General features: G+C 39.5%; 1 protein-coding gene across 2 annotated transcripts in view; it reads right to left on the bottom strand.

Annotated features, from left to right (window-relative positions):
• The window catches only part of PSME4 (proteasome activator subunit 4), a 100235-nt gene that overhangs the window by 7917 nt on the left and 80271 nt on the right, over positions 1-12047 (bottom strand). For both annotated transcript variants that reach the window (NM_001205952.1, XM_059891311.1), the window contains 6 exons: positions 11920-12011; positions 10938-11069; positions 10167-10375; positions 8904-8989; positions 1267-1395; positions 53-208 (listed from right to left, as the gene is read on the bottom strand). In NM_001205952.1, the coding sequence (NP_001192881.1) occupies positions 53-208; positions 1267-1395; positions 8904-8989; positions 10167-10375; positions 10938-11069; positions 11920-12011 (804 nt within the window). The remainder of the gene's footprint in view (positions 1-52; positions 209-1266; positions 1396-8903; positions 8990-10166; positions 10376-10937; positions 11070-11919; positions 12012-12047) is intronic.

Here is a 12047-nt window from a genome sequence, read left to right on the forward strand (position 1 = left end):
ATGCTTTCTTTAAATTTATTCAAATTTCAGTTTGCTATAACTTAAATTTTACCTCTAGCTGTTCATCCTCCAAAAGACTTATAACCAGCCACCTGATGTCTTTAACTGCATCTTCATTGTTTAGGAAAATAAAGAGGTTATAAAACACCATGGTCTGGAGGTAGGTCAGCACTGTGTATCTAGCATGCCAAGAACTGCTTCTTGCTGTCTGTGAATGAGAAATTAGTAGAAATGACCAGAACATGAGATGACAGTGGCATTATCCACAAATAATAGAAATTTGCAATGTAACTCTACTTTTACAAGTACAGCCAGAGCAAGCTCATCTTGTATTTCCTTCTAAACAAAAGGGCACACAAGCTGTCTCAGGTGAAGTTAAGTATTCTGAATATACGAATGAGAGTGAAAGGAAAGGAACACATGGATGAAAGTCAATTTTAGAAGAGTTATTTATAATTAATGACTTAACTCCTCCAAGGGCTGCATATTGTTGTATTTTACTTTTGATAGTAGTAGGTAGGGTAGTTAAAGCAAACAAAATGGAGAACTACTATAGTCTACTGCATAAAAAAATACCATTTGAGGCTATTAAAAAATATTTTTCAGTTGTAATCAAACTTAAAAATCTGAAAACTGAGGGAAAGTGTCCATTTTCTATATAACACACATAATAACTGGGTAAAGCTGAGCACAGAGTCACTAAAAATGCAGCTATGGGACTTCCGTGGTGGTTAAGACTCTGAGCTTCCACTGCCGGGGGTGCAGGTTTGATCCCTGGCTGGGGAACTAAGATCCCACAGATCCCACATGCCATGCAGTGTGGCCAAAAAAAAAAAAAAAAAATTTAAATTTAAAAAAATAAATAAATAAAAATGCCAGAAAATAGACACTCACTTAGGTCTTTTTACCACAAATCAGAAAACAGAAATGAATAAAATAAAGGGGAAATGGTAAAAGAGAATGCTCACCCCCACCCCAATAAGCACTTTGTATCCAAGGTGTTCCAAGAATTAGCTCCTTATGTATACAGAAAACATGGGGGTTGAGTGACCTGCACAAAGTCACAGACGTTGGTGGCAAAGCCATGTACAGATTCTAAATCTGTTTCTTTGGCTGACATATGTCTTCTCTCATGCTAAAAGAAGATTCACAATGAATGCAAATAGCAGGTATTGTGTGTGTGTATCACAGGTGACTTTGTGAAATTCTTAGAATGGTAAACCAAAATTCTAACCAAAGATACAAGTTTCTGATATACACTCTTACTTGATTTAGCACCTGAAGTACCAAAGGCACTTGATGAGGGTAAAGCAACCCCTGAGACATTAGTGATAAACATAACTTTGCATCTCTTTTCAGTTCATCATAGCTATTGTCATTTTCCACTGGGGCAATCTAGAGAACAACAAGAACAAAACAAAACAAAGACATAAATTAAAAAACAGCCAGTAAGTACAAAGGCATCCTTACATGAAAGAAATCACATTTTTAACAACTTCTACAGAAAAAACAAACATATACAAAACTAAAGAACAGTTTAATGAATTCCCATGAATCAACCAATTCTTCAACAATGACAAATTCATGGCTATTCCTTTCATTTTCTGCTCCCCTATTGTTCCCCCTGCCTCAATTATTTGAAACAAATACCAAACATATTTCATCCATAAGTATTTTATTTTTATCACTGAAAGACAAAGTCTCTTATTTAAAAAACATGTCATGAAATTATACATAAAAACTCATTACAGCTAAAATATGTTCAGTAGTGCTCAAATTTCTCCAAGTATTTCATACATGTTATCACAATTACTCTGGGGGAATCTGGTTCAACATAATAACCATACAACACTGCATTTGGAATGTCTGTTAATATTTAAGAACAATCTATAAATTTCCTCTACCCGCTTTCAAAATTCCTTTCTTTTAAAACAAGGGGGATGGGGCAGGTCCTTTGTTTTTACAGTCTCCCTTATTATGACCTCCCTTTCCTGACTACATTCCTTTGCGGCATCCACTGGCTCTAGTTTGTCCTATAAAGAAGCCATTAGATCCAGAGGTCTGATTTTATTCAAGTCTGACTGGGCACAATATAAGTATTAATAGTACTGTGTATTTCCTTCACTTACATCCAGTTTTCTCTTTTTGCGATGAACTATTATAAAAACATAAGTTTCCAAAATAGTGACACTCATTCCTTCTTCGTTGTTGCCTAGAATGCTTTATGGGCTTCTCTGGTGACTAGTGGTAAAGAATTCACCTGCTGATGCAGGAGACATGCGTTCAATCCCTGGATCAGGGAGATTGGAGATCCCCTGGAGAAGGAAACGGCTACCCACTCCAAGATTCTGCCTGGGAAATTCCATGGTCAGAGGAGCCTGGCGGGCTACAGTCCATGGGGGTGCAAAAGAATTGGACATGACTTAGCAACTAAACAACAGTGGAATGTTTTATACAAAAACCTCTTTCTTACTCAGAATGACTTCCCTAACCTCCAGATGTGAAAAATGAAACAATTTTTTAAAGTATCATTAAGAACCAATGCATTTCAACAAATTTGATGGTTTTAACCCACTGTGGTTACTCTTTTTTATAGAGCTCAAACTGGCTCCAAGTCCTTTGAACAACTACAGCATCCTTGGTTTCTGGTATGACAAGATGACCTAGGTTTATTCTGTACATTTCTCGGTTCAAACCATATTTTTTAAAGAGAAAGAGATCATGTATTAGCACACTTTTTCTTTTGAGTATCTGAATCTTGAAGAGAAAGATGCAAGGAGACAGCACCCTGAAGAGACTATTAGATGCTGTTACCCAGGTCTTCAGAGCTGCTGTGGTTCCTACTCTGTTCTTAAGCTGTTACTTCCATTCTACGAACTATGCAGGTATCTCTGAGTAATTGAGCTAATTTACTAGTTTTGTTGGCACAGTCACTTAGTTTCTAATGCTTACAACCAAAATACAAAATAAGAATACAATGGTATAAAAAAGGAATGATCCTAATCTTTCTTTTGCGTTATCATACAAATTTATTATTTTTAGTGTATCACAGATCAGATTCAACTGCCATTAAACTGTGCTAACCTGTAGAAAGTGCTGCTCCCTTAAGATGGAAACACGTCCCCTCTCTCGCCCTGACCATTAGCATTTGAGCTCTTGATTATTCCAAGTTAAAGTCTGGTTAAAGACTTGTAACAGACATTTTACACTGTGCTCTCTAGGTCACAGGCACTATCTTATTTCCACCTCGTGAGGGATACTGCTATTATTCACACTACATAGAAGAAGATAACCTTAGATGTTCAGTAGCTTGTCTAAAATCACCAAAAAACAGCGCCTGTCACAGAAAGGATTTTAAACGAGATCTCTATTCAAAGCCTGTGCTCTGTTAGTTATTCTTGGTTAAAAATCCTCTTCTCTCATTCTGAAGCAAAATGGAGAATCTTAAAGTAGAATACACAAATAACTGAAACTTGCACCTTGTATTTCCAAGGGTTATTTTGGGGAAGGGGGGTATAAAACTGCTTTTCATGGGACAGGAAAAACAATAGTTCATTTAGAATCAAATAAATACCTCAAATATGTCCAAAACAAAACTACTGATCTCATCTCCACTATTTCTGTGCTCCTCCTACAGTTTAGTCAATGGTATAGTCCCCTCTTTATCTTTACTCTGTACATCTCATCTGTCTACACAATAATGCTGTTCATCTGTGCTGTGAGACCTGCATAACCCGGACCCCTTTTACCATGAAGACCTAAAAGAGGTTCTCAACCTCAATATTTGTATACTGAGGTCACGTGTTAGGCCTGTTACTAGCAAACTATGCAGTACAGTATTCTAGTGATTTACAGTTTTTATAAATTTCAAGTGGATTCAAACCATCCTATCAATCTCATTCTCATACACTATTTGCTTGCTGACTTTTTCTCTGAGTGAAGAAAAGGGGTGGAACTCCAGCTGGTCTAACATTCATTGCATATTACCCACTAACAAAACTATAAGCTCATATTCCATACCCACTGTGAAAGGCAGTGGAAAAAACTTGAAGCACCACTGCCCTAAAGACAAATCAAATCTACACCAAGGACTCACAAGTTACAAAGGCATATATATACATATACTAATAGCCACCGTCCACTTTTACATAGAGAAGACCCCAAAGGTATTCTGGGCATCAGGCCCTACAGGGCACTTTAAAAAGTATTTTAGTAGTGAATCCTTTGAAAATTACCAGGAGTGTTATCTTTTGGAATCTCCTAAAGACAAAACCGGAGAAGGCAATGGCACCCCACTCCAGTACTCTTGCCTGGAAAATCCCATGGATGGAGGAGCCTGGTAGGCTGCAGTCCATGGGGTCGCTAAGAGTCTGACACAACTGAGCGACTTCACTTTCACTTTTCACTTTCATGCACTGAAGAAGGAAATGGCAACCCACTCCAGTGTTCTTGCCTGGAGAATCCCAGGGACGGGGGAGCCTGGTGGGCTGCTGTCTATGGGGTTGCACAGAGTCGGACACGACTGAAGCGACTTAGCAGCAGCAGCAGCAGCAGCAAAGACAAAACACACTGTGGCAGATCAGAAGTTTAGCATGCCATTTGCTTATAAATAGTAACAAGGGCCCTGGTTCTTAAACAGCAACAACTGGACTGACCAGTAGCTATCACATAGTGGTGATATTTGTACTAAGCCTTCCCAATCTGCAATAAGACTATACTTATCCACAACCAACCACAGCATCACTATCAACTATAATTCTGGAAACTACTACATTAATCTTAGTTTACCAGCTTCAATCACTGAGTGGATGAATGATTAAAACCACCTCAGGTTGTATCTTGCAGCAAATAAAACTTCAATATGATCAATGGAGACAGGTTACTTTCTGCAAGTGTTCGTTAGAACCAACGATATACAGTGCCATTCAACATTATAAAATAAATACAATATGCACGCACGTTAAGTCACTTTAGTCGTGTCCGACTCTTTGCGATCCCCATGGACTGTAGCCTGCCAAGCTCCTCTGTCCAAGGAGTTCTCCAGGCAAGAGTACTGGAGTGGGTTGCATTCCTTTCTCCAGGGAATCTTCCTGACCCAGGGATTGAACCCGGGTCTCCCACATTGCAGGCAGGCTCTTTACCATCTGAGCCACCAGGGAAACCCAAATACAATATACTGAACATTTTGATTTTTGGATTTATTACACATTGAATTAAAAAGTCAGAAACAGTTATATTCAAAAATGCCACTGTAACTTTCTTTTAAGCAAGCAGTATTTTCCTAAACTATTATTACTTGCAAATTGGCTCTCAGTGAAACAATATTCTGTCTTTAGACTTTTCACATTAACTGTCAAAATCTTACTCTTACCTAATATTAAAAAGATAATTTCAACAAATATTTAACTCAACGGCACAGGAGCGGCAGCTGCGACAGCGCAGGAATGGCTGAGAGAAGCTACCCCACGTCCAAGGTCGGGGCGGCAACCGAGAGGAGCTACCCTACGTCCAAGGTCAGGGCGGCAGCCAAGAGGACCTACCCCACATCCAAGGTAAGGAGCAGTGGCTGTGCTTTGCTGGAGCAGCCCTGAAGAGATACCCCATGTTCAAGGTAAGAGAAACCCAAGTAAGATGGTAGGCACTGAGAGAGGGCATCAGAGGGCAGACAGACTGAAAACACGATCACAGAAAACTAGCCAATCTGATCACATGGACCACAGCCTTGTCTAACTCAATGAAACTAAGCCATGCCCTGTGGGGCCACCCAAGATAGATAGGTCATGGTGGAGAGGTCTGACAGAATGTGGTCCACTGGAGAAGGGAATGGCAACCCACTTCAGTATTCTTGCCTTGAGAATCTCATGAACAGTATGAAAAGGCAAAAAGACAGGATGCTGAAAGATGAACTCCCCAGGTCTGTAACTGCCCAATATGCTACTGGAGATCAGTGGAGAAATAACTCCAGAAAGAATGAAGGGATGGAGGCAAAGCAAAAATTACACCCAGTTGTGGATGAGACTGGTGATAGAAGCAAGGTTCGACGCTGTAAACAGCAATATTGCATAAGAACCTGGAATGTCAGGTCCATGAATCAAGGCTAATTGGAAGTGGTCAAACAGGAGATGGCAAGAGTGAACACTGACATTCTAGGAATCAGCGAACTAAGATGGACTGGAATGGGTGAATTTAACTCAGACGACCATTGTATCTACTACTGTGGGCAGGAATCCCTTAGAAGAAACGAAGTAGCCATCACAGTCAACAAAAGAGTCTGAAATGCAGTATTTGGATGCAACCTCAAAAACGACAGAATGACCTCTGTTCATTTCCAAGGCAAACCATTCAATATCACGGTAATCCAAGTCTAAGCCTCTACCAGTAACGCTGAAGAAGCTGAAGTTGAACGGTTCTATGAAGACCTATAAGACCTTTTAGAATACCCAAAAAAGATGTCCTTTTCATTAGAGGGGACTGGAACGAAAAAGTAAGAAGTCAAGAAACTGCTGGAGTAACAGGCAAATATGGCGTTGGAGTACAAAATGAAGCAGGGCAAAGGCTAATAGAGTTCTGCCAAGAGAACACACTGGTCATAGCAAACACCCTCTTCCAACAACACAAGAGAAGACTACACATGGACATCACCAGATGGTCAATACCGACATCAGATTGATTATATTCTTTGCAGCCAAAGATGGAGAAGCTCTATACAGGCAGCAAAAGCAAGACCGGGAGCTGACTGTGGCTCAGATCATGAACTCCTTATTGCCAAATTCAGACTTAAATTGAAGAAAGTGGGGAAAACTACCAGACCATTCAGGTATGACCTAAATCAAATCCCTTATGATTACACAGTGGAAGTGAGAAATAGATTTAAGGGACTAGATCTGATAGAGTGCCTGATGAACTATGAACGGAGGTTCGAGACACTGTACAGGAGACAGGAATCAAGACCATCCCCCAAATATACCCATTTGAATGCAGAGTTCCAAAGAATAGAAAGGAGAGTAAGAAAGCCTCCCTCAGTGATCAATGCAAAGAAATAGAGGAAAACAATAGAATGGGAAAGACTAGAGATCTCGTCAATAAAATTAGATACCAAGGGAACATTTCATGCAAAGATGGACTCAAAAAGGACAGAAATGGTATGGACCTAACAGAAGCAGAAGATATTAAGAAGAGGTGGCAAGAATACACAGAAGAACTGTACAAAAAAGATCTTCACGACCCAGATAATCATGATGGTGTCATCACTCACACTCACCTAGAGCCAGACATCCTGGAATGTGAAGTCAAGTGGACCTCAGGAAGCATCATTACGAACAAAGCTAGTGGAGGTGATGGAATTCCAGTTGAGCTATTTCAAATCCTGAATTATGATGCTGTGAAAGTGCTGCACTCAATATGCCAGCAAATTTAGAAAACTCAGCAGTGGCCACAGGACTGGAAAAGGTCAGTCTACATTCCAATCCCAAAGAAAGGCAATGCCAAAGAATGCTCAAACACAATTGCACTCATCTCACATGCTAGTAAAGTAATGCTCAAAATTTTCTAAGCCAGGCTTCAGCAATACATGAACCATGAACTTCCAGATGTTCAAGCTGGTTTTAGAAAAGGCAGAGGAACCAGAGATCAAATTGCCAACATCCACTGGATCATGGAAAAAGCAAGAGAGTTCCAGAAAAACATCTATTTCTGCTTTACTGACTATGCCAAAGCCTTTGACTGTGTGGATCAGAATAAACTGTGGGAAATTCTGAGAAAGATGGGAATACCAGACCACCTGACCTGCCTCTTGAGAAACCTGTATACAGGTCAGGAAGCAACAGTTACTGGACATGGAACAATAGACTGGTTCCAAATAGGAAAAGGAGTACATCAAGGCTGTATATTGTCACCCGGCCTATTTAACTTATATGCAGAGTACATCATGAGACATGCTGGGCTGGAGGAAGCACAAGCTGGAATCAAGATTGCTGGGAGAAATATCAATAACCTCAGATATGCAGATGACACCACCCTTATGGCAGAAAGTGAAGAACTAAAGAGCCTCTTGATGAAAGTGAAAGAGGAGAGTGAAACAGCAGGCTTAAAGCTCAACATTCAGAATACTAAGATCATAGCATCCAGGCCCATCACTCCATGGCAAATAGATGGGGAAACAGTGGAAACAGTGGCTGACTATTTTTTGGGGCTCCAAAATCACTGCAGATGGTGACTACAGCCATGAAATTAAAGGATGCTTACTCCTTGGAAGGAAAGTCATGACCAACCTAGACAGCATATTAAAAAGCAGAGACATTACTTTGTCAACAAAGGTCCGTCTAGTCGAGGCTATGGTTTTTCCAGTGGTCATGTATGATGTGACAGTTGGATTATAAAGAAAGCTGAGCACCAAAGAACTGATGCTTTTGAACTGTGGTGTTGGAAAAGACTTGAGAGTCCCTTGGACTGCAAGGAGATCTAACCAGTCCATCCTAAAGGAGATCAGTCCTGGGTGTTTATTGGAAGGACTGGTGTTGAAGCTGAAGCTCCAATACTTTGGCCACCTGATGAAGTGCTGACTCATTTGAAAAGACCCTGATGCTGGGAAAGATTGAGTGCAGGAGGAAAAGGGGACGACAGAGGATGAGACTGTTAGATGGTATCACCAACTCAATGGACATGGGTTTAGGTGGACTCCGGGAGTTGGTGATTGACAGGGAGGCCTGGCATGCTGTGTTCATGGGGTCGCAAAGAGTCGGAAATGACTGAATGATTGAACTGATCACCTAATGATTTTCCTGTGATGACTTTTTTTAGAGATGTACACAAATCATACAGCCTGAAAACTTATCAACCCTCTGATAATAATTTCTTTTGAAGGTCAAAAGGGGATGCAGCTTTAATTTCAGACATAAACTTACCTTAAAGAACAAAGGCAGAAGCTGAAGTTGTTCTGCGACTGCTGTAGAGAATGATCTTCCTGCACTTGCCATCAGCCATTTCAAAACTTATGGAAACAAAAACAAAGAGTCAGTCTTCACTACTGAGTTAGAGACTACATAAGGTAGAATAATTCTATGATATAGTGCAACCCAGAAAAGCACTCTGAGAGCTCTTCAATGTAAAGAAAGAGATCATCTGTGTTACTTCACAGATTTGATCAGCAGTGTGACAGGATCCTAAACAAAGGTTATCAACCAATCCAGGGAACTGAAATCACTTTCAAAAGAATCAATCGGCTAGCTATTGATAACTATTTATCTACAAACAACCACATGAAGTACAGATGAAAACCAGCCTTCAAACATCCTCACAAAGCAAAATGATAATGAAATTGGTTGTTTACACTCCTAGTAAAGATCTACAACTCAAAAACAACAAAACAACCTAATTCAAAACTGGGCAAAGACCTTGACATTTCTCCAAAGAAGAAACAAAAATGGAAATGAAAAGAAACAAAAATGAAAAATGAGGGCAATGTAAATCAAAATAAGATACCTTCTTCACACCTACTAGGAGAGCTATTGTCATAAAAACAGAAAACAAATGTTGGCCAAAAGGTGCAAAAGTTGAAATCTTTCTAATACTGCTGTTTGGAATATAAAATGATGAGGCCACTGTAGAAAATACCTTGGTGGCGCCTCAAAAAATTAAACATAGAATTACCCTATGGTATAGCAATTCTGCTTTCAATACCCAAAAGACATGAAAGCAGAGACTCAAATATAACTTTATATTAACATTCATAAAAATACTATTCATAATAGCCAAAAGGCATAAGCAACCTAAAAGTCTATGAATAGAAAAACACTGAAAACATTACACAAAGTGAAAAAAGCCAGACATAAAAGGAGAAATATTTTATGATTCTCCTTACATGAGATACCTAGAATAGGCATATTATAGAGACAGAAAGTAGATTGAAGGTTGTCTGAGGCTGAGGGAGGGGAGAATGAGGAGCTATTTTTTAACGGGTACAGAGCTTCAGTTTTGCAAGATGAAAAGAGTACAAAGATGGGTGAAAGTGATGGCCATACAATAATGTAAACTATTTGATGCCACTCAACTGTAAATGTTATATTATGTACATTTTACCATAATAATTAAAAAAAGAGAAAAAAGTCAGTAGGATAATCTAAAGTATCTGTTTTTAAAGGGGGTTTCTACTAACTTGAGCCACTCACTAGTTTTTAAGAGTTTAATGCCCTGGGTTCGTTCATCTTCTTCACCAATTCCATTTTCTTCCATAACATGGTTCTGAATTTCTTCATCTACATCCATGAGGGGTTTCAACTTCTCTAGAATTCGAGCAGTAAACTCAGGGACACGAGGTGATGCTGTTGGTGCAGTGTTTGGCAAAGAAACATCTATCATGAATATATAGGTCAGCACACTGTAAAATAAAATATATATAGTAAGAATAGATCCCACATTATGGATAAAACTAAGGTTCAAAAGTATGACCCAACCAAAGTAAATCTGCCCAGGACAATTCCTGGAGAGGAACTTGTGCCTACAACTTGTGCCTGTGCCTACAACTCTGAGGTATTAAAAACTGCAGTGTGGCAACCACTCCCCACTTGCTTGTGAGCACAATACCATTCTATTTTACATTCAGAAAGTGCAAGTGTAGTTGCTCAGTCAAGTCGGACTCTTTGGGACCCCAAGGACTGTAGCCCACAGGCTTCTCTGTCCATGGAATTCTCCAAGCAAGAATACTGAAGTGGATTGCCATTCCCCTCTCCAGGGGATTGTTCCAACCCAGGAATCGAACTGTGGTCTCCTTCCGTTCAGAGCCTCTCATCTAAGGTCCCACAATACAATATAAAACAAAATCTGAAGAAAAGTATATCACAAAACTCAACAGTAACATAAACAGTATGTATTATTTGACACCAAAATTTAATAAAAAGGACTCAAGAGGTATACCATACCACAGGGAAAATAATACCCACCTCCCTATTCTTTCCCTAACATTTTTGTAAACCTGGGTGAGTTTGGGCTCCAAATACTTCAGTAGTCTATGCAATAACTCAGGCACTCTCCACTCTTGCTGGGCAAGGCCGCCTTGGAGGACATAGAGTCGACTAAAAATCAAAACAAATGAGAGCTGGGTTAGTGCCCCTCTCCACCTTTGCCTGTCCCCCACTCCCCCACTCTGTGGCATGTGGGATTTTAGTTCTGTAGCCAGGGATCAAACCCATGCCCCTTCAGTGGAAGTACAGGGTCTTAACACTCGAACACAAGGGAAGTTCTGCCTTTACATGTTGACAGTCTGTATTCTACCTAAAACTGTTTCATTTTCAAGCTGACAGTATAGAACAGCATCTTTAGGAAGACTTTATTATTTTTTTCTACATCATTTTCTCTGTATTCCATTTCATCTCCACTACTATACAGACAAAAGAAACAGACTTTAGAATACTCACTGAGTTAATCTCTAAGCATTAGAAGTTTCCTTACTAATTAATATTAATAATAAATGACTTTTCTTATTAACAGGATTATCTAGATTTCCTTCTATTGTTCAGTAATTTGTTTTACAGCTCCTTATGCCCAAGTATATTTTTCCTTAAAAGGATTACTATCTTCTTTCCTAATAGGAAAGTATAAAAAATTAGATCATGTGATAAGGAAGTTAGTAATATCATAATGGTACAAAAGAGCAGTCCTGATAGAAAAGATGTTAACAATAGAGTAGGCTGGACCTACTTTTTGTTTGAACTGCTCAGGCTGCCTTCATTTCTCCTACTTGTTCTCAAGTGAGAAATAACTCTACTTAGCATCATAGGTTGTATGTAAATGGACTATGGTCATCACTCAGAAGAACGGGGTTACGATATGTAGCTGTTAGAGGTGCAGAGCTTCACTTCCACTTCTACATCAAGAACAAAGATGTTATCTTTTGTTAACCTCCTCAGTTTCCTTCTTATTTACCATGCATCTACAAAGGATCCTCCTTCACCACTCAGTGGTGATTCCAACAGCAGTTCAAAAAGCCAATGAAGTTTCCGGGGATCTCTGCTTTCCTGTGTTGAAAACATAAAGTAGCAATTAAAACAGGG

Source organism: Bos taurus, chromosome 11 (assembly GCF_002263795.3).
Source record: "Bos taurus isolate L1 Dominette 01449 registration number 42190680 breed Hereford chromosome 11, ARS-UCD2.0, whole genome shotgun sequence".
Lineage (NCBI taxonomy): Eukaryota > Metazoa > Chordata > Mammalia > Artiodactyla > Bovidae > Bos > Bos taurus.